General features: G+C 39.4%; 3 protein-coding genes and 1 pseudogene across 5 annotated transcripts; 2 read left to right on the forward strand and 2 right to left on the reverse strand.

The window, feature by feature from the left end:
* Positions 1–1,870: 1,870 nt before the first annotated feature.
* Positions 1,871–6,327, reverse strand: LOC133709436 (uncharacterized). 2 transcript variants are annotated; one of them, XM_062135176.1, is made up of 12 exons: positions 6,168–6,327; positions 5,993–6,067; positions 5,600–5,695; positions 5,442–5,517; positions 5,253–5,345; positions 5,074–5,147; positions 4,836–4,943; positions 4,589–4,726; positions 3,215–3,320; positions 2,724–2,932; positions 2,223–2,339; positions 1,871–2,119 (listed from the first exon to the last, which is right to left on the reverse strand). In XM_062135176.1, the coding sequence occupies exons 1-11, from the start codon at positions 6,237–6,239 to the stop codon at positions 2,271–2,273; spliced, it is 1,116 nt and encodes a 371-aa protein (XP_061991160.1). In that variant the 5' UTR covers positions 6,240–6,327; the 3' UTR covers positions 1,871–2,119; positions 2,223–2,270. The 2 variants fall into 2 exon arrangements, with proteins under 2 accessions (XP_061991160.1, XP_061991159.1); XM_062135175.1 differs by having other exon boundaries at positions 1,871–2,339.
* Positions 6,328–6,432: 105 nt separating this feature from the next.
* LOC133710881 (F-box protein FBW2-like) lies at positions 6,433–8,278 on the forward strand. Its single transcript, XM_062137014.1, has 3 exons — positions 6,433–6,554; positions 7,136–7,548; positions 7,658–8,278. The coding sequence occupies exons 2-3, from the start codon at positions 7,136–7,138 to the stop codon at positions 8,100–8,102; spliced, it is 858 nt and encodes a 285-aa protein (XP_061992998.1). The 5' UTR covers positions 6,433–6,554; the 3' UTR covers positions 8,103–8,278.
* A 226-nt stretch (positions 8,279–8,504) lies between these two features.
* LOC133710120 (G-type lectin S-receptor-like serine/threonine-protein kinase SD2-5) lies at positions 8,505–12,411 on the reverse strand (annotated as a pseudogene).
* A 2,298-nt stretch (positions 12,412–14,709) lies between these two features.
* Positions 14,710–17,878, forward strand: LOC133711964 (anaphase-promoting complex subunit 13-like). Of its 2 annotated transcripts, none has more exons than XM_062138038.1 (4): positions 14,710–14,839; positions 16,840–16,976; positions 17,077–17,130; positions 17,588–17,878. In XM_062138038.1, exons 2-4 carry the CDS (start codon positions 16,901–16,903, stop codon positions 17,647–17,649), a joined length of 192 nt encoding a protein of 63 aa, XP_061994022.1. In that variant the 5' UTR covers positions 14,710–14,839; positions 16,840–16,900; the 3' UTR covers positions 17,650–17,878. The 2 variants fall into 2 exon arrangements, with proteins under 2 accessions (XP_061994022.1, XP_061994021.1); XM_062138037.1 differs by having other exon boundaries at positions 14,743–14,839; positions 16,821–16,976.
* Positions 17,879–22,158: the final 4,280 nt, after the last annotated feature.

Consider the following 22,158-nt stretch of genomic DNA (forward strand, 5'->3'; position numbering starts at 1 on the left):
ATTTCTATATGCGTATACAAGATTAAAGAAAAGTTAGGATAAAGAAAAGCCATAAACCCTAAACGCGTGCGCATACACACATATATTAAATAAAAGCCTAATCATCATTAGGAGAAAACGATTTATTATATTTATAGGATAAAGAAAAGTTTATATACATTATATGCAACAATACAATTTTCTCTTTTTTTAAAAGAGGATCAAATGATTTCACTCCTACCCTTATGGTGACTCGAACCCATGACTTCGTCATTAGGTAGTGGGTGCTCTAACCACTAAGCTAACACCACTTCGTCAATTATCTCAAGGTTAAAGAACAGTAAATCTCTCATTTTTGTCGACCATTCCAACTTTATTAATTTACCTTTTAGTGTAAAATATCTTTTGAACATCTTCAACAATGTAAGCTATATTTTAAGTTCAAATAACTAAGAATCTAAAATATAGCTATAAGTTTAATAATTTTTATCCAGCAATATTAGTTATTTCAAATGTGATCTCACGGACAAGCTGTTGGCATGTTGTGCATTCTTAGTTGTAAAATTAACTGTTATTTATTGAAGATTAAACAAGAAAAACTAAGAAGATACTCTTTTAAATATGTAGGAAGGAGATATTTTCTCTTTATTGAACATTGAACATGAAAACTCATCAACGAAGAAAAGAAACGGATGATGAGCAACCACCTGTATGATGTTTAATCAATTCCATTTAAAACAATAGTCATACTTCTTGGTGCCTGGGTTAAACTGGCATGGGCCACTAGGTAATATACTCCATGAAACAGTACATCTAGTTGCTGTGCATTCTGGCTTCTCACGGGATTGTATAAAGATATTGAATTTATGAAATACGCTGTCCCACTTCCAATTACAGTAGATTGCGGTGGAGAATCGAAAATCGTATTGATACGAGCCGTGAGGGGGCAACATATGGAGACCAAGATCACCTTCTCTGTCGGAAGTACATGTCATTGTAAGATTCAAGGCTCCGCCCAAATCATTTCTGACTATAACTCGTTTCTGCTTGGGAAATGGGACATCTGCAGTGCACATGTACATGAATTGAAAGAACAAAATTGTAAGTAACAATAAGAATATATGATATCCACTGGTGAAAGCCATGCTTAGTTCCTCGATGATGAAAGATGGTATGTGATACTTGTGTGAAAGAGTTATGGTAATGGTAACATGATTTAATTACTTTGGTTTTCAAAGATTGTTTAATTGTTAGGGTACGTCAACGAAAATATTACATTTATGGTAGTGGTAGTAAAATATAATTAATTCATTGTTATATTATCAATGGTCAACAAATTTAGTTGCAATGGATCTCAGCGAATTTTAATTCATACTTCATTGTAGAAAATCGGTTTCAAATGGAAATCAATGGATCCTCTTTTAACTAGTTTCAGCCTTTTGAATTTGAGCCCTTCATAGGAAATCGAAACACCATTAAAAATTTAAAATGGCACATCAGCATTTCAATTTCTAATGCACAAGTTGGAAACCCTCTCATGAATGAGACATGTACATCCTTTGCTCTTCGATCTATGGTGGAGCTTCACCTGCATGAACGTTAGTGTTATTTGTTCGTTGAGTCTTAAGAGTCTTCCGAATACAGTGATGTGGCTGAGCTTTACAGAAAGTTTTATGGTTACAAGTGGATAGCGTTTCAAGTAATTGTTAATAAATTTCTATAATTATCGTGCTCAGATAATTTCAGCGCGCGGGCACATACATTTTCCACCACTGGAAATTCTCATTACTGTTCAAACTTGCAGAAGTCGGAAGTAAATTCTTGTTCCCTGTTTGATTCAGAAAGTGGGAGGGCAGCTTTAAGAACATGCGAGGCAGCAAAGGGCAGAAAATTATCATCATAATATTGAATCATTGTGTTTATTAAGAACCGAGATAGATACAATACATGTCCAAATCTAGATTTAAATCCACCAAATACATTTGAGTTGAATCTTCTCAAAATTCCTAGTGCCGTAGCCCAAAGCATGCTTTACATAAAAGAAACCCTGTGATGATAACTGAGTAACCGTTCCATGAACCCATTTCCCAATTCACGCCACTAATGCATAAATGAGACCCTCTGATTAGCTAGAGAAACCTGTTCAATATCATGGAATCAAAGCATCCCAGCAACAATGTTAACAGGATACATATCTGAAGACTTACTATAAGAAAACATCATATTAGGTACAGTGGCAACCTTGGCCTCTTCTGCCACAAACACGCATGGATTAATATCTCCTTTCATGCCTAGTCCAGCTTGATATTAGAGTACAGTAACGTATCCCTGGTGATTGGCATATTCAGAAGGAAGTATACCTACACAAAAGCAAAAATCCTTAACCACTAGTTAACTGCATTTCATCCCCGACAGCCAAACATTAATACTCTTATTAAAAATACAGGATCAGTTATGAACATATTGAAAATCCAAAGATCAACCTTACAGCCTAGTGTACAAAAGGATATTTGATTATATTGATTTGACAAAGATCTGAACTTCTCAATTTTTACCTAACAGCAAATCCTTACATCTATTAAGTCAATAAAGATGCTTCCAGTAGAATCAGTATGAGAATTTTCGCCTTACTTTTGCATTTTTATTGACGCAAGTCAAGTCAAGTATGATAGACAAAATGATCCATGACCATTATACTCATTCTTATTTTCCCTTTGTCTTCTTTAGCTGTTACTATAACTTACCCCCAAGAGAGTTGCAATGAGAAGGATAATTCCTGTGATCCAAGCAATTGTTTTTCTAACCAATAGCACTTCCACAACAGTTGTATTTGTTGGGATCTTTGTTTCTGCCAGCCAACGAGCAGATGGTCGACTGGTAAACACCACATTCAACATCTTCCCTGATTCAACAGGTGCTACTCCATCAAAGAGGATAGCTCCAACAATTTGACCTGCCAAATTGTCAATTTACTGTCAAATTCAATGACAAAGGAGAAAAGCTTCAACCAATATATTAAAGAAAGAAAATACAGTTACTCGACAATATTCAATATACAGTACAAAGAAATTTTAACTTCGAGAAGCAATAGTTAGACAAATTTTAATAAGTGAAGACTGTTACGTAACATCAAGAGGGAAGACTTTTCTTTCCCAGGCACAGGAAAATCTAAAAATCATAACGCCAGAAAGCATAAGATCAGACAATACCTACCCAAAATAAAAATGTATATTACCTTTGTATGCATGTTCGAGTAAATCAAATATCTTAGTCATTACAGCAACTAGCACTTCCATTCCATGTTGAGCAACACCGTCAGATCCATACTGCTCTTCTAAAACCTATCATAATGTTATAAACTATTTATCAAGCTATGAAATAGTAGTCATAAGAAAATACTCTAAAACATGCCCTATCCAAATAAAATAAAGAAAATGGAAAGTGCATATACTTATGATGCAAGTGTGTGCGAGTGTCTGCTCATGTCTGCACATGCACCAAAGACACGTAAAATATGGAGAAAAAGACTATCAGTACTCTGAGCCTCTGTTTTGCAAAATAAGAGACCAATGGAGAGATGCCTCCTCCTGATAATACCATGAGTATTAACTCAATCTTGAGCATCCAACCTACTTCCATATCATGTGATAGGGTTGAAAATGGGGCGACTTAATCATTAGCATGCTAAAATGAGTAAAACAAGAATCTCAGAGCCTCAAGGTTCCTACACTTCTCATCCAGTCCAAAAACTTGTGGGAAACAGTTTCAAGCTAAAAGAGACAGAGAATAAAGCACCCTGACTATTGCTCCAAAAAAAAAAAAAAAAAAAAAGCACCCTGACATGCAGATGATGGAAATCCAGAATATGGAAACGAGGAAATGACATACATACTTATACTTGAAACAACAGAGTTAATATTCTATAACAACACAAAAGAGGTGTCTGCAAAGGACACTCGCCTATACATTAATCCTCACAAAATCTATACCTTCTTCAATCCCCACCATTACTTGAAGCTAAAGATAAAAAATCAATACTCTCTGGAATGTCTTTTCAAGGACCTTAACTAAACTTGATGAAGTTTCAGGCATGCCAAGTGGCAATAGATAAAGATGATGTAAATTCCAAATTATTCGGAAATTTAAGCAAACAGGAAACATCCAAGCTAGAATGTCTGCTCTGCTGAACATAATTCTCGCTTCTGAAGTTGGCTAGTGGATTGCTATTGATCTTTATCGTGATGTGCTCCTATTTGTTTTCTTCTGACTAATCTAGCTGCGGGTGGGGGAGTTGTTAATGATGGTTAAAAAGTACTCCCTTGTATAATTATTATTGGATTTAAAGACAACGGGGCTAATGCCGGGTTGTACTTCCTTATGTTATGATCCCCACGATAACTAAATATATACATATGCACACAACAACAGCACCCTAGTCATTTAATACTTCGACATAATTCACGCAGGTCACAAATAACATTGTCCTTATCTAAACTCGCGATAGAGTATATAAGTTTCACTTCTACCAACAAGCACTTTGCAGAACATTTGCTATCATGCATTCTAAACTTTGAAGTTACAATAAATAAACAAGAAAAGAAAGCAACACCTTGATGCCATCAAAACTGCCTGTTAATAGCTCAGCTGGACTGTGGATACTATGCAACAAATCTTCATGCAACTCCATTGCCCTTCTAAAATTGCGGATGAGCGCCAAAAGGCTAGTAATGAATTTCCTGTCTGCTTCCTGTATACATATAAAATTCAATCCTCCAATATATGAGGTCAAGTTGATTGGCATATGTATGTAGATATAATCAAGCACTAGACCATATGATACTGACTGCTAAAAGTACCTTGGACATATGAAGCTTCAACTGATCACCATTGGCCAAGGGGATGGCCAACTCTCCGTTTAGCGCTTCCAATGTATCAGGAACATATGATCCGCCCATCCAAGAGGCCTAAAAGCAAATTAAATTAAAGTGGAAGAATAAGTTCATTTTCATGTAAACAGGAGAAAACTGAGGTTATGGAAGAGATGGACAAAATGGACAAACGAGACAATGAAGAAAAACTCGATGCATGACTTACAAAATTGCTGATTTCATTGTCATTATAGTCTGCCGATTGCTCATCCAAAGAAAACACAGATACTTCACTTTCATCTGCAGTAATACACATTGAGAACAAACTCATGTAATTCCAGATGAGGAATGGTAATGTCTAAGCATTTGTTTGCCAATTTATAAACCTAGAAAAGGATCATATACCAGGAAGCTCAATCTCAGCTTTCTTCAAGCCAAGGTCAATCTTGGTTTCATAAGCACTTTTAAACATGGAATTTTGTTTAACAAGAGTAGGATCTGCATGTATAAGACATCCATCTAGTTATTAAGCGCACAACATAAGACAACATAACAGACCAATACAGTCAGGTTAATAGGCCTAAGTGTAAATACCAGCAATTCCTCTGACTTCCAGCACGAAAACAGCGCGAGGTCTATTAAATGGATTGGGCACAAGAACCTCATTTAACTACCAAAAACAATAAGAAAATATCACGAGTTAGACCTTGGAGTAAGGTTACGATAAGCAACTAGAGAAGGAGTTAAAGCACCTTAGATGAACCAGCAGCTGAGAGTGAAGCAGGTGGCGCAAATCCAAGCAAGACAGACACGGCAGCACTGACTTCTGGTAGCGACATTGAGTCAGGCTGTGAAAGTAAAAGCATCTAATCTTAGCAAACAAACTAAGAACACTAATATAGATTGCGAAAAAAAACTACTTCTTGCAGCATGAAATAAACACATCAAATGCTCAAACAGTCCCAATTAGGAGCAAAATCGGAAACAGATCGATGAATACGAGTGAATTTGTAAGAGATTCAGCTTAGTTCTAATCCTATCTAGCTTAACAAGTGCATTAAGTGGAAATTCCATGAAAGGAATCAAAATTGGCGAAAACAAACAGGTAGACGAGAAGCAACGGCATCAGCTGGTGGAATGATTACCTTGACGACATCGTTGCTGCGAAGAAATTGATGAGTCGAGCTATCGATAAAGAAGACGGAAGCAGTACCTTGGGCCTGGATCAAAATCGAACCAATTCTCAGATCAACAACATCATCACATCGAAAAATATACATATAAAGATACACAGAGAGAGAGAGAGAGAGAGAAACGGACCCTAGCTTGCGAGAAGAAGAAGGAGGAAACTGTGAGCAGATAGAAGCAGACGAAGCGTGCGAGCGAATCCATGAGGGTGAGATAGAGTCAGAGAGAGAGAGAGGATCTGATTGTGGTTCAAGGAGAGTTGGAGAGAAAGAGAACTGAAATTTCGGTTATCGTGGTTTTACCGAAAAATATTAAAAAGTCCTTATCACTGTAAAAACAAACCGACGTCGCTTTGCTTTTTACGCTTTTTTCACTTTACAAGTGCAAAGCGGCGTCGTTTCGGATGCACGCTGTAGTCCTATAAACACGGTCTCCTTCAGCAGCAACAGCAAGAGGCTCTCTCTCTGCTCTGTGATTGCTTCCATCTTCAGAGCTTCATATCCAAAATTTCAGACTCAGGTTAGAGTAGTTCCGGGCTTTTTTTTCTTTTCTTTTTTTCGAATTTGGAATCGAATATGCGACATTGTTTTTTTCTATTTTGGATTTCATTTCGGGGATTTTGTAGGGGTTTATTGAGGCTTTTATGGCTTCAAGCTTCGCAAAGCTTTCATTTTCGAACACTCTATATTGGTTTGTATGATATTCTGCTGATGCTGTTACTTGAAAGCTTTCATTTATTGAGCTCTGTTACTGTTCATGGACTGAAAATGGGATTGGAGTGTCAAATTGATTTACTAAATGGTTCGAATTTGTTGTTTTTGGTTTTCCAGTACATTCAGTTTTGCTTTCTGATTTCTGGGTAGACCTGCATCATAGTTAGAAGGGATGCAGAATCTTCAGCAAAATATAGTAATGCGTGTTAAAATGCAGTGTATTCTTTTCGATTTTTGTCAGATTAGGGGCGCACTTTATCTGTAAAATATATGTGTATACTGTATATTGATGTGCTTAATATACACAAACAGCAAGAAGTGTGTTTGTTTGTACACTTAGGTGGTGTGCGTTGATGGCTTTATCTCTGCATTTCATTTCTTTTACAGATGGATACACAACGACGATGGGACGAGTTAAACCCTGACTGTTTACTAAACGTGTTTGGAAGACTTGGAATGGAGGAACTGCTCTATGATGTCCCATTCGTGTGCAAGTCATGGCATAGAGCAAGCCACAATCCATCGTGCTGGCAATCTCTCAGTTTTCCGGACATTGATCATAATGCTGTTGACGAAGATGAGAATATCAAATATGATGCTTCCTCTGCGGACAATGAGTCCAAACCTCAGAGTTTTGGTGCTTTCTATGACAGATTCATGCAACAATATCGAATTGACAGCGGTCGTTTCTCAATCGGTGGTATTATAAAGGTTGTCATCAAGCGCAGCAACGGACTTGCTACTGTTCTTAAGCTACCTCAAAACTCCACAGAAGAAGTTCTTACATCTGTTTCAGATGTGTAAGTTTTCTTCGAACCAAACATGTATTCTTTGTAGATTGCATCTTTCCATGAAGTAAGTTTCCATTTCCCCCACAAATACTTCATGGTGTACTACTGTTGGTTGCAGGTGTCCTGGACTTAAGTTTTTGTCTCTATCGTGTGACTACAAGTTCTCAATCCTTTCAAAGTACTCCCTCGCCGTTCAGGAACTGATTACGAATTGTACAAATTTGGAGACATTGTCATTGGAAAGCAGCTGCCACCGCTACCGCAACCAGAGATTTAATCATGTTGCACTCCTGGTACAGATCAGCATTCACTGCAAGAATGTTGTAGATTTGCGCGTGTCGAATTCCCAGATATGTAAATATGGGACATTCTCGGTTGCCACCTTGCTGCCTAAAATAAAGTACTTGAGCTTTAGGAAGTGTGACATTGATCAAAAAGATCTCATCAGCTTACTGCTGAGGTGCAAAGAGCTAGTGCTTTTGGATATGAGAGATTGTGTAGGTTTTAAGGTTGACGATGAAATATCTAAGCTTGCTTCTCATATTAGCACATTTGTGTATTAAGTGTTCTGTAGACGCAGTTGTCAGCTATCAATTGAACATGATTGAATTGATGGAGACATATAACTCAGGACTGATGTTAGATTTTGTTTTTGTATTGCAATTGAAGATGTAACAGGTACCTCTGTTATGTCATCGGATATGTATCAATTTGATATTTCTCAGTTACATCTCTGAGTACATTTGTGAGCAAAAAGTGTGTTTGAGTACAGATCCTTTGTGTACTGTGACAATAGAAGATTACTTTCATTTTATTTCAAGGGGATTAGTGTGATTCTGGCCATTTAACATCTATCCCATGAAAGCATTCCACATCTGACTTATTTCCTCTGGATATTTAATGGAGTATTGATGTGCAAAATTAAATAAGGACATTGGCACTTGAATAAAACATGTTCTCACACTGTTTTGATAGAACAAAGCAACACATGAACAATTACTAAGGCAGGAGCTTTTGCAACCCTCCAAGTCAGTTCTTGAAGAGGATGAAACAAATCCCAATGCAAGATAATAGAGCCCATCACCAGCAGTCGTGAGCATTGTAGAACCCTTTGAACATGAGGTGACAATCCCCGACTTGCAATTCGCATGGGAGCTAAGACCTGAAGGGCACTGGCACTTCTTGTTGCTGAAACATTCAAAATATGCATCACCAGTATCTATAGACCAAACCACACTTCCACCCTTTTGCAACGACACACCACCCTTATCATCAAACACAAATTTATCAGAATTAGAAACTGGGGAACACCTATTTGCAGTCCATACTATATTCCTGCTGTCCACGTGGACCATACAAAGCAGGAACAAAGTGACATCTTGAGGAGTGGTGACAAAGCCAAAAGCAAAATCGGATTGATTAGGACGAGAACCAACCTCATTGTGACATTGTCAATCCAATTCATCTGATCCCCTTGAAACCCCGGACTAATTTTCCCAAAATTTCTAACACTAGCCAGGCAGGTTTCCGACAAGAGGAGAACAGACAACAATGTGAAGCCTCCCATAGCTACTCTAAGAACCAGTATTCAGCTAAGATTCTGAAAATCAAAGATTGAAGAAGACAGCACAACCAACCAAAGAGTAGACTAGAATTCTTCACACCAGAAAAGGGATACAATGAAAAGGAGGGTGTGAAAAAAAAAAAAAAAATGAGGTAGCTAATCACAGATTCACAGGATCAAGGTTCAGAAACTGAATCTACCCAATTTCATTATACATATAATCCCAAAGTTTCTAGAAGAAAAAGTCCATTACCAAATAGAAATTGGGGAAATGAAAATGCATACACTTTAGAAATGCCATCAATGGCTTCAAGAAATTCTCTTCTCGTGTTCAGCAAATGTTCATCTTGGTCCAGAAAGATGCTCTGCAGACAAATATGCATCACTGTTGCAGCACGTTGGTCCGGAGGAAGTCATTGTTGAAGAAATCATTGCTGAGGAAGTTGGAGGCTGAGGAACAGGACAGACCCCTTCAAAGATTTGGACAACCTTGGCCATCGATGGCCTCAGAGACATGTCTTGCTGTATACACCACAATGCAACAATAATCGCGGTAGAAACCCTCTCGTCGGCGTCATCTATCTTCAGCTTGGAGTCGACAATGTCCTTCATTTTGCCTTCTTTTAGCATCTTGAAGGCATAGGATGGAAATTGAGATTTTTCAGAACTTTCTGATTGGTCATAGTTCTTTCTCCCACCGATAATCTCTAGCAACAGCATTCCATAGCTATACACATCACTCTTCTCCGATATAGCGCGGTTTGTGATCCACTCTGGCGCAAGGTAACCCCGAGTTCCTCTAAGTGTTGTGAAAACATGGCTCTGCTCCTTGGTCATTAGCTTTGCCAAACCGAAATCTGCGACTTTGGCATGGTAATTGTTGTCGAGTAGCACGTTTTGAGGCTTTATGTCACAGTGAATAATCTTTGAATCACAATCTTCATGGAGATAAGCTAGTCCTTTGGCAGTACCCACTGCTATGTTGAATCTTGTCTCCCAATCCAATAAGCATTCTTCATTTGTTTTCTTGAAAATCCATTTATCCAGGGACCCATTTCCCATGTATTCATAAGCAAGAAGTCGATGGCTTCCTTCCACACAGAATCCTTTGAGCCGGACCAAGTGAAAATGACGGATACTGCCAATGGTGGTTACTTCAGCTCGGAACTCTTTCTGCCCCTGACCAATTCCTTCCAACTTCTTCACAGCCAGTCGGGTTCCATCTGGGAGAACTCCTTCATAAACTGATCCAAAACCTCCTTGCCCAAGCTTCTTTGAGAAGTTATTCGTTGCAGTTTGTAGATTCTTGTAACTGAAACGGATGGGAATACCAGTTAAATTTTCCAAGAAATTATCCTCTTCTGAAGTATCTTCAGGAGATAGTGGGGCATCTCTCTTCCTCTGGTAGTATCGGAATCCTGCAAAGAGTAGGCCACAGAAAACAACTACTGTCGAAACAGCAATCACAATATAAGTTTCTTGCTTCCGCTGCCCCCACTGCCTCCATCACTCGACACTTTAACATAAGAAACAAAGCCCTTGTCGGACTTTTGGAAGCTACCTATCCTGTCAAACATATAACAATTTCTTGTACTGTTTTGATAGAACAAAGCAACACATGAGCAATTACTAAGGCAAGAGCTTTTGCAACCCTCCAAGTGAGTTCTTGAAGAGGGTGAAACAAATCCCAATGCAAGATAATAGAGCCCATCACCAGCAGTTGTGAGCATTGTAGAACCCTTTGAACATGAGGTGACAATCCCCGACTTGCAATTCGCATGGGAGCTAAGACCTGAAGGGCACCGGCACTTGTTGTTGCTGAAACATTCAAAATATGCATCACAAGGTTCGGGGGTGCTGCATGAGTCCCCTGGTATTTTCGTCGTTGAAGGACCATTTGAATCTCCATTCTGAAGATTGGAAAAAGAAATAAATCCATCATTTCCCAAAACTGCAATCCATGTGGCATTAACATCAACATTGAACGAGAAAATGAATTGCCATAGTTGCACTTTGGAACTATCATAGAACTTCCATGAATTTGCACTGATAGATGCCGAAGTGACTGCCCCACCATCTGTGATGATTGCTTTACGGCTTTCCTTCCCCATGGACCAATAAGGCTGTGGTGTTTGGAAACCTGCAGAAAGAATCAAGTCGCCGGACTTGATTTCAAGAATGTAGGTCACATTGTTGGAGCTTGGTTCGCTTTGAAGTTTCATTCCTTCCTGAAAATCCTGGTTCGATAATAGAGTATCAGTTGGATGACTAAAACTCTGCCAAACTACTCCATTGTCATCCCCAAGCAAAACCAAATTTCCCGAGTCCCGCAACTCCGTTGCAGTAACTGTTTTGCCACCAGTATCTATAGACCAAACCACACTTCCACCCCTTTGCAACGACACACCACCCTTATCATCAAACACAAATTTATCAGAATTAGAAACTGGGGAACCCCTATTTGCAGTCCATACTATATTCATGCTGTCTTTGTGGACAATACAAAGCAGGAACAAAGTGACATCTTGAGGAGTGGTGACAAAGCCAAAAGCAAAATCGGATTGGTTTGACAAGAGAAACAACCCATCATTGTCGATCCAACTCTGCTGATCTCCTTGAAACCCCGGACTAATTTTCCCAACATTTCGAACACTAGCCGCCAGGCAGGTTTCAGACAAAAGGAGAACAGACAAAAGTATGAAGCCTACCAAATGAATGAGATCCCAACCTCCCATGGCTACTATAACAACCAGTGTTTAGCTAATATTTTGAGACTCAAAGATTAGAAAAGAAGGACGCAGCTAACCAAAGAAGAGTCAAGAGACTTCCAGTAGAAAGGACCATAAAGAAAAGGAGGACGTGAAAATAATATGTACTTCAACTGTTTGAATAGGTACGCAATCATCTAGGTTCAGAAACTGACTCTAGAACATCTCCACTGTAAACATAAATTTAGCAAAATGACAATACGGTACCAAAAAATAAAAATAAAAAAGGAATTACAGCACCAAAGGAATTATAAGAAAAGACAAACCAAGCTGAATCAAGAGAAAAGGTGTTGTAGCATACAGGAGTAGAACATAAATGGCTAGCCGATGGAAAAGAAGGAAGTTTCACTACTTCACCAGTAAGAAACGAAAGGATCAAGATCAGAACAAATAAATGTGAATAGGATAAAACACAGATGGATTCAACTATCCATGATACTTCAATGCTTTGAATGCAGCAAAATACCCAAAATTTCTATAAGAAGACAGCTATGTACGTGAAGTTCAGCGATAGAAGTCTATCCTTGGGAATTAGAAAAAAAAAAAAAAAAAAACCAGAAATTTGACAAAAACCAAGTTGAGATGGGTAAATCAAGAGGCTTACCAATGTCAATTGATGAGAAACAACTGGAATTAAAGCCAGAGAAGAGGAAAACCAGACCTTATATCATTCTGTGTTGAGAGTATATTATAAATTCTGCATAGCGAGAATATATTAGTCTTAGCTTCAATCAAAGTAGTGGCCGTCAATGGCAATACCCCCCGTCAACGCAGGGCCCGGTGTTGCAAACTTTGACTTCATTGCATATTTACTGCATTCCCATATGCAGATTGTATTAATGGTCAAGAGACAAAGCATTCAATGCTTGACTGATAGTTATAAGAGTACTCCCTTTATAGTTATAGTCAGTACAATTAAAATAATAAATAAATTCAATTCCTGAATACCTTTTTAAAAAGTCTGTCAATAAAGTGGCTCACTTGTTTGCCTCCCATGGTTTAAATAATAGTGATAACCAACCTTAGTTTGTCAATAAGTTAAGTTGTAACAGCTCCCGTGTTTGTAAGGCATACCATTCGAAATAATAGTAATCATTTTTTTTTTAAATTACGGTGGCAGAGGAAAATCAGAGATTATAACCGTTAATTGATTTAAGAGATTTTATCCATTTACCCCATTTCTAGGGATTTTTTTCCCACTTAACCCATTAAGTTTTTTTAATTCTCTCTTACCCAATACACTCTAAGGGAGTCTTCCCTAATACCCCATTAAGATTTTTTTTTTGTTTTTAATTTTTTTTTAATACCATTTTACCCCTCACCCCTTTGTTACTTAGAGAGAGAGAGAGAGAGAGAGAGAGAATGGAAGAGAGAGAAACTATAGGAGACTTCGCCGGAGCCAGTCACCGGCCGCCGGAATCCGGTCACCGGCCGCCGGATTCCGGCCAACTTTTGCCGGAATCCAGTCACCGGTCGCCGGATTCCGGTCACCGGCTGCCGCCCACCGGAAATTTCTGAAAATCTCACCGGAAAGTTTTTTTGCCCCTAATAGACATCTATTGCCCCCTAATAGAGGGGCAATAGACGTCTATTGCCCCCCAATAGACGTCTATTGCCTCAATAGTCTATTGCCCCCTAATAGACGTCTATTGGCCCCCAATAGACGCCTATCAGCCATGTATTGCCCCCCAATAGACGACTATCAGCCATGTATTGCCCCCCAGTAGACGTCTATTGCCCCCCAATAGACATTTAGATTACCAAAATGGTAATTAATCTTCCTAAAACTACACAAATAAAACTTTGATTAAAGAAAAAAAATGAGAAGATTACATTAATTCAAAACGTCTATTGCCCCCTAATAGACGTCTATTGCCCCCCAATAGAAGACTATTGGCCATGTATTGCCCCCCAATAGACGTCTACTGCCCCCAATAGACATTCAAAAAAAAAAATTTCACTTTCTCTCTGCCCTATTACTTAAAAAAAAAAAAAAAAAAAAAAAAAAAAACTGCTTTGGGCACCCAAGTCAAGAGCGCGACCAAGACCACCGGATCGAAGCACCTCTGGAGCTCGCCGCTGACTTCTCTCACCTCTCCGAATCTCCAGTCCTCGTCGGAGTTGCGAAGAGCCGCGCTGCAGGTGAAGCAAGGGAGCGGGCGAGCGGCGCCGGATCTGGGGAATTAGCCCTACCTAGTACCTAGCTCTGCCGCAGTCGACGTCGTCAAAGCCACTGGAGCTGGAAGAGGGAGGAGCGGATCGGGTCGGGTCGCCACTGCTTGGAATCGGAGATGCAGTCGGAGCCTAGAATAATGAGATGTTCTTCGCGTGGCGATTGAGCTTCGGAGCACGAGCAAGGCGACGTGGCCGGGAAGAACAGTGAGCGGAGAGCCTGGGTTGAGCGCCGGAGCTGGAGGGGGGGGAGAGAGAGGGCTTGGGTCGATCATCGGAGCCAGAGGAGAGAGAAAGACGGCCTGGGTCGATCGTTAGATTCGGGAAGAGAAAGGGAGACGGCATGGGTCGATCGCCGGAGCCGGAGGAGAAAGGGAGATGACCTGGGTCTGCCGGAATCATGCTGAAGTGAAGGGAGGGGGGGACCGGGGGAGAGTGCATCGTGCTGGACAGAGGGAATTGAGTGGCATTGATGTAGTTGTTTAATTAGGCTAAGGGTACATTTGTCATTTGCATCTAAATTGGGTTAGTGAGAATAAAAATCTTTTGCTGGGGTAAGTGGGATAACTTTAGCCAATTTTGGTGCTTTTGGTCAAGAACCCTTGATTTAATGATTTTTTTTAAAAGAAAAAAAAAAGAATAATCGTTTTTTTAATATATAAATAACTGGGGTGCAACTGTTCATCCATCTCTTCCGTTGTGGTGGTCAGAGATCGACTCGACAGTTGTGCCGTCGTCTTATTTTCACAATTGAAGCAGCGGGATTCCGTGGGTCGTTCGCGTTTCTTAATCCCAGGTTTGCTTCCTCTTTCTCTCTACATTTACACTTGTATGAGATTCTTACTTGACCTGACTTGTCTAATCTCAACTTGGTTTACTAACCAAGCCCAAGGATGATTCTTGGTCTTTTTTTTCTCTGAAAATTATAATGAAGTAAGTGGTAAACCTCTAAAACATTGGGGAACGCTATCCGGTACCCGCTACGGTACTCGGGTCGAGGTATTCAAGAATTGAGTGTTTAAGCTATTAACCCTTCATTTCTGTTAAAAATCTCTATTTGAGTATCAAATGGCATTCATTTATGGGCATTGGGTGTTTAAGATCCACTCAAGCACTTGATACAGTAGCCTATAGCGTTAACCATTCTAGCAAAAGTCCCAAATCAATAAAGAATGATGCATGAGGTTTTAGAGTCTTCAAAGATCAAGTTTTTGGACTAGCAATATGATCCTCTTGTCTTGTTGATGATAGGTTTAGCCTTAGAGTTTTGGTAAGTATCAGTCTTGCATATCATTAAAAGAGAGATTAATGGGAGGAGCAATTCACAAAAACTTTGAACAAAAGACACTCAGAAAAGATAGTGAGTTCAAAGAGCCTCCTCCCTTTGTTTTTAGATGTTGTTGGCAATAGCAACCCATGGCGATCAATGGATTCTTTCAATCTAGGGCGAAATACAGATGAAGAGAAATGAAGAATAAGAAGGCTTTACCTCTGTTTATAAGCTTAGTAGATCTCTTCTCCCCTCTTCTGGACGTTCTCCTTTTTTAAGGAATAATTATTTCTAATGTAGCAACACATAATGCATTTTCCATGCCAAGAATATATGATAAATGAGTCTCCTTTGAGTGTAGGACTGACATAAAGATGATTAGAAATGAAGAATAAAAAAGCTTTACCTCTATTTCTAAGCTTAGTGGATATCTTGTTCTGTACATTCTCCTTTTTTTATGAATAAAGTGTTACCTAATGTTGAGCACCTCACATTCATTCTATTAAGGTTCGACAGTGAGCTTCATTAGCCTCCATTCTCTTTTATTCTAAGGTTGAGCTTGTGTGGTGCTCTGGAAATTGCAAACAGGCCCTTGTTGTATTCTTCCCTTGTCCCAGCTGCATCTCAAAGTCAAAGTGGTGGAAAGGTCAATGGATACTCCATTTGGCGTATTCTGGTTGCTTCGGTTTCTCTTCCCTAACTTACATATATGTTGGCCGTATGCTTCTTAGCAAATTCCAGAACGAGCTAGAGTAAAAGATGTGATATGGGGTTTTCATATTTTTTAGACTACAATGACCGATCACATTTGGCCACCATAGTGTTTGGACCTACTCAAGATCATAGTTGGGAACGGGAGTTCAAGCGAGAAAGTCAACTTCTGACCTAAAGGAAGGGATATTTCGGCCAGTATCAATTCTCTATATTAACTGCATCCCGTTGCAGAAATTCAGCACCTCTTCTAAGACTTTAAGTCTAGAAATTTTTAGGGTACTTCTGGTTCTCTCCTCTTTAATTAAATTTGGAATTAGGTACTTTTATTATTTCTGTTTTATTATTGATTAGGGTTTTCAATTTTCTTATCCTCTACTGGTCCAAAACTGTCTCACTCTCTCTTCCTCCTTTGTGAGTTGTAATGAATGAAAAAAATTAAGTGCCTTGTAATCTCCTATCTTGTCCTCTTTCCTCTTTCCTCTTCCCTTTTGTTCTCTATCTCTCATCGTGTCTTGAAAAAATACAGCAACTATAGAGCTTCTTCAGGTTCTAAATTAGTTGAAAGTTTGTATCCATCTTAAGCTCACCACAACCCTAGACAACAACTAACTGTTCTTTGTCTTTGGGTTCTTTATCTTATTAGTTATCATTGTTATTGTTATTGAATGTCATCAGTTCATTGGAGATGCTATTATTAGAAAGCAGCACCTGCGGAACCAATTTTTACTTTGTTTTTGTTTGTTCGTGCTACAAATTGTGCCTATATTTACATTGAAATTATTAACTTGAACAGATGTGTTGCTTTTTTCCAGATACAAACGATAAACTTCAAATTGAACAGAAATCTTGATTGGATTTTGGCTTAAAGCAATTATGGCTGAATTAAACCTGGGTATACTAATAGATGTTGTGGATGAAGAATGGATGAAAGACACTCTTCCTGATGACGGTATCAAATTTGCTTTTCCTTTTTGTACCTGCAAATGCATTAAGTCAAAAAAGCCTTTATCATGTTACTTCAATTGTTGAAAGTATTTTGTTTGTTGCAGATCTTCCCCTGCCCCCAATGCTGGTTATAAGGACTGATGACACTGAGGATTCAAGTATGTCTTTTAATTCTCTATACTTTTTGTTCAAAACAATACCATTACCATCTGGAGAAACATACCTTCAAATTCCATATATATACATGCTGGCCTGGTGGCCTTGTATCTTTTGGAAGCTTTATTAGCTGAAGTATCTTCCTGTTTAAATATTCTCAATACTATAGCAAGTGAGGATATTCTTGTGTTCAGCAACTATAAGGGGAATCTCTTTTGGCTTGCTCATTTGAAATATTTCGGAGGGAAATGAATGATAAGAATAGCTTAATTATCATTCTTTTTATTGCCATGGCGAATGCAATTATGTTGGTTCATCTTCCACTATAAGAAAACAAACTCCAAAGGATTGAAAGGGATTTTGGACTTTGAGCACTATTGTTTAATATATTATGCACTTTGGAAAAGATTTTATCCTTTTTACTTATTTCTTTTTCCATACTTTTTCTCAAATGTTCAGATCAGGAGACTCGAAAAGTTGAGGGAGATAGTTGGCATGATCTTGCATTAGGTTCTCAATGAATTTTCTTGTCAAAGAATCATGTAAGCAGGTGCTTCATTTAAAGTAATTGAACTGTTGTCGTATGGATGTGTATATTTTTAATTGGATTATGAATGTCATATAGATTTGTTGGACCTCAGGTTGTGGGGGCTATGTTCCTTTCCTGAAGTTGTTGTGTAACACTAATTCTGTGATTATGTGAGCCGCTGCTAACTGGTTTTGTATGTTATCATTTTTCCTTCACTTTAATATTTAGTGGCCAAATTTGGAATCTTAGTATTGTTGTTATGCCAGAAGATTAATGTCACTCTGTGGTTGATAAGTTATTAACAATATCAAAGCTTACAATAAATAAATCTGGTTTAAGGTTTAACCCTAGAGCTGGTAACCTGTTTTGCATGCTATCATGTCAGTCTTTGTATATGGGGTTTCAACTCAAGGCTTTTTACTCAAAAGCATTTTTTTTTTTTTTTGAGTGGTAAGACGTCAAGCTTTATTGATGAAAAAAATAATTCATATAAAGAGTAGCTACATAGCTACTGATGGTTGCAGGGACAAAAAACCCCCACGCAACCGAACAACCTGAGTTGAGAGCCAATTTAGCTAGCGTGTGAGCTGCTGAATTCGATTCTCTGAAAACATGAACAGACGTGGATCCAGGAAGGCACACTTTGAGAGCTACAATATCCTCCACAATTCGTCCAATGCTTGGCAAATCATCCTTACCAGACTGAATGGCTCAAACAAGCTTTTGACAATCAGATTCAAGGATGACAGGAGCTAATCTGTGCTCCACCGCAAGCTAATTAGCCCAACTCAAATGTATTTTCCGACTCCACCTCATTAACGTACAATACATGCAAGATTAGTTTTATCCCACCGATGGAATATCTTTGAGCCAAATTATGACTGCTAGTTGATTGTGTGTGAATTTCATTAATTTGTGGTATCAAGATAATAGACAATATATTGACGTAGTAATTAATCGAGGTCCAATGATGAGCCACACTTCATACCCTGTGCAAGTGGCATGGGACTTTATTTTAATTAAGCTTACTCTTGAGATGTTTTGTATAGCAATAGTTCTCTTCATTTCTTAAACCGTAATATCAAGCTCGATCAGTAGCTGTAAGAGCTAGTTGTGGAGAAGCTTGATCAGTTGATGACTTGATGGTGTTTGCGCCTCTTCGAAAGATACAAAAGGCAAATCTACGCTGTTCGGTGAAGCTGTAACCGCACGTCGTTGGTGATGGCTTCTAAAATTACGATAGTCTGAGGTCTTTTTCATTGAAAAGTTTGAGCACAGCCCGAATCCTTCCCCATGTAGATACTCTTGAATCAGGGTGGATCAAGACGTGCTGATGCTTGTATATGATTGAAGCTACAAAGATGATGAGAGCGAGCACCGAAGCCAATCCGACTACGAGGTATAGGCCCCAAAAGCTGTCGAGGCCAAGACTGATGCCAGAAACTTTTGGTGTACGTACTCAATTCTTGGCATTTGCTTCCCTTCTTGTATAGTTTATTTTCGAACTCTAGTATATTCTCTCTCTCAGTCACACTTAAGACCGCTTAGGAAATATCATGTAGAAGAGGGGAACGTACGTTTTGGAAATACCTGTAAAGTCATCTCAGCAATTAACAAACAACATATAGTGAGGAAATTTTCGCACTCCACTTTCAGAATTTTGACATTAATTTGCACTCCCTGATATATATTTTACCATTTTTACATGTAAAGTATAGTGTTTGGTATGAGAAGTGTTAAAAATAAGGAGAGAAATCTTACGAATCCAAACCCAACCGTTTTGAAGATGGGTCCTATCGTAGTATATTTAGAACAATATTTTTCAAGAAAAAGCGTCATCGTAGGCTTTTCATCAACGATGGCAGCAATTCCACCATTTTTACTTCCTCTCGAAAGAGCTTCATCAAACCTGTTAGGATGTGATGAGAATTAATTAGGAAAGGCAAGTCCTAGTTGGACTTGGTTAGTCTTCCTAATTGGACATGGTTGATGTCAAAGTTTATTCCTATCAGGAATATGATCTTTTCTCCTGTACAAGAAGGTTTGGTTTTCCTACTACCAATTGGATTATAATTGGGGTGCCTATATATAGAGGGCATGGGTAGTAAACCAAGGTATGGTCGGTGCATGCGATCATCAACAAGAGAGTGTATATCTCTTGGGTAAGGGAGCAGAGATGTCAAGAGTGAATACAGCTCTTGGGTGAGAGTGAGTTCTTGGGATATTCTATGAGTGTGGGTGTACAAGGGTTATGGGTTTGGGTTATGGTGATTTAGCTCAATGTATCTTGTACTGTAATTATTCTCATAGTGAAGAACATGTATCTCTCGGGAGGACGTAGGCATAGATTTATGCTGAACCTCGTTAAATCTCGGTGTTCTCTTGTTGCTTGTCTTGTGGTTTGTTACTTTTCTATCAGTCTACTCTGTGAGCCTTGACGGGAAGGATTCTAATTTCCTTAACAAGTGGTATCAGAGCCGAAGGTTCGACTGGGACACCTCATCATTCAAGGTGGAGTCAATTAGATGGTTAAGGTGTTAACTCAAAGTGCATTAGGTGGAGCCAGCTTGGGAAAATTTCTAGCAACGTGGAGCGGGTCAAAAACTCAAGAAAGTCCTAATCGAAGGTAGTCGATAGGTGGAGTGACTCGGAGGCTAGGTGGTGCGAGCTAGACTCAGGAAAAATCCTAATCAAAGGTGGAGTTGCAAGAGACCAGGATATGACTCAAGGGAATGATGGTTGGTGAGAGTGTATATCTCACTAAGGTGGTTCGTGGTGTCAGCGATCGTGCTTGTTCGTCATTCGTGGTATTCGTTCGCCGAAGGTTTGCATGTTGATCGTGGTTGTTCGTCATGGCTTCAAGTATTGCCTCATAGTTTGAGGTGGAGTAGTTTGACAGAAAAGGAAGTTTCACTCTTTGGGTATAAGTGAGTGAAAGACATCCTAGTTCAACGGGGCTTAGTAAAGTGTTGAAGGGAAAGGATCTGAAACCGGAGAAGACGGCGGATAATGCACGGAAAACTGTCGGGGATTTAGTGATCATAGCAGGTCTAAATCCAGAGGCAGGGATGCTACAAGTGTCGTGACTAGGGTCATATGAAGCGAAAGGCTTGGATGGCATTGCTGTAGCAGAAACCGATTTTCATATGGAGATGCTCTCACAATCTCCATAGGTGACACATGTTCTTTGACTGGATATTAGATTTGGGATTGGTGTACTTTGGGTGGTGTGACAATGTCCCAAAGTTACAGAGGAATTTGATATTCAGGAGCTAGTTGGTTTCCAAAGGCTATAAGTGTTCATAGCAGGTGGAGCCGAAAAAATCACGCATGGCGGTAAGGTCCTCATACAGGGAGAACAGTGTGGTAGGTATCATCTGGTATGTCAGACCTCGATGGATAATGGGAAACATGAGTGCACATAAGCGAGTCTCGTTTGCGGGTACAGCAGAGACGTCATTGACAAGTTTCCGAGTTCAGATGATGGTGAGAAGGAAATCCTGCTAGGGAAGGGGTTGTTTTGAGGTCCCTCTTCAGAGTCAGTTGTTGATTGTTGACTCGGTACAGTTACACATAGGATTGGCCGTTACGAATCAGGGAGGACCACAATTTGATTCAGGCTATGTGTTGCTGGTACAAAAAAAGGCCAATGGTTAAAGATGGTGCAAGGGAATTTTGCATGGCATTCTCATCAAGGTGGAGATTGTTAGGATGTGATGAGAATTAATTAGGAAAGGCAAGTCCTAGTTGGACTTGGTTAGTCTTCCTAATTGGACATGGTTGATGTCAAAGTTTATTCCTATCAGGAATATGATCTTTTCTCCTGTACAAGAAGGTTTGGTTTTCCTACTACCAATTGGATTATAATTGGGGTGCCTATATATAGAGGGCATGGGTAGTAAACCAAGGTATGGTCGGTGCATGCGATCATCAACAAGAGAGTGTATATCTTTTGGGTAAGGGAGCAGAGATGTCAAGAGTGAATACAGCTCTTGGGTGAGAGTGAGTTCTTGGGAAATTCTAGGGCTGGGCAGAAACCGAACCAGACGTCCAAAACCGGCCGAACCGGGCCGGAAAACCGGGTTGGTGACCGAACCGGATGAAAATGGCGGGAAAAAATGAGTTGACCGAACCGGACCGGATTGCTCCGGGTCAGGACCGGGTTTAGCCAGTGAACCGGCTGAAAAAAAACCGAACCGGCCAGGATAATAATATTATTTAATTAATATAATTTTTATTTATATTAAAATTATTTTTAATAGTTGTCGAATTCTGATTGGTCTAAATGAGGTTACACATACATTGCGTTGCGCCTGATTGCTCTCAGTCTCAGCCTCTCATATACGAAAACCCTAGTTTTGACCGGATCTCATTCCCTCATTTCGAATCCGCCTCTCTCTTTTCTCTCTCAACTCTCAGTCTCAGCTTCTCTCTCTCGACTCACAGCCGTCGAATGCCGGTTCTCTCTCTCTACTCACGACGCCGCTTCTCTCTCTCGACT

This window comes from Rosa rugosa, chromosome 5 (assembly GCF_958449725.1).
Source record: "Rosa rugosa chromosome 5, drRosRugo1.1, whole genome shotgun sequence".
Lineage (NCBI taxonomy): Eukaryota > Viridiplantae > Streptophyta > Magnoliopsida > Rosales > Rosaceae > Rosa > Rosa rugosa.

Coding starts and splice junctions, on each gene's coding strand:
- LOC133709436 (XM_062135176.1), bottom strand. CDS start 6,239: ATGGATTCGCTCGCACGCTTCGTCTGCTTCTATCTGCTCACAGTTTCC. Junction 4,944..5,073: donor ACAATGAAATCAGCAATTTT/GTAAGTCATGCA, acceptor ATTTGCTTTTAG/GCCTCTTGGATGGGCGGATC. Junction 4,727..4,835: donor TGAAGCTTCATATGTCCAAG/GTACTTTTAGCA, acceptor ATATGTATACAG/GAAGCAGACAGGAAATTCAT.
- LOC133710881 (XM_062137014.1), top strand. CDS start 7,136: ATGGATACACAACGACGATGGGACGAGTTAAACCCTGACTGTTTACTA. Junction 7,549..7,657: donor CTTACATCTGTTTCAGATGT/GTAAGTTTTCTT, acceptor TGTTGGTTGCAG/GTGTCCTGGACTTAAGTTTT.
- LOC133711964 (XM_062138038.1), top strand. CDS start 16,901: ATGGCTGAATTAAACCTGGGTATACTAATAGATGTTGTGGATGAAGAA. Junction 16,977..17,076: donor AGACACTCTTCCTGATGACG/GTATCAAATTTG, acceptor TGTTTGTTGCAG/ATCTTCCCCTGCCCCCAATG. Junction 17,131..17,587: donor TGATGACACTGAGGATTCAA/GTATGTCTTTTA, acceptor TCAAATGTTCAG/ATCAGGAGACTCGAAAAGTT.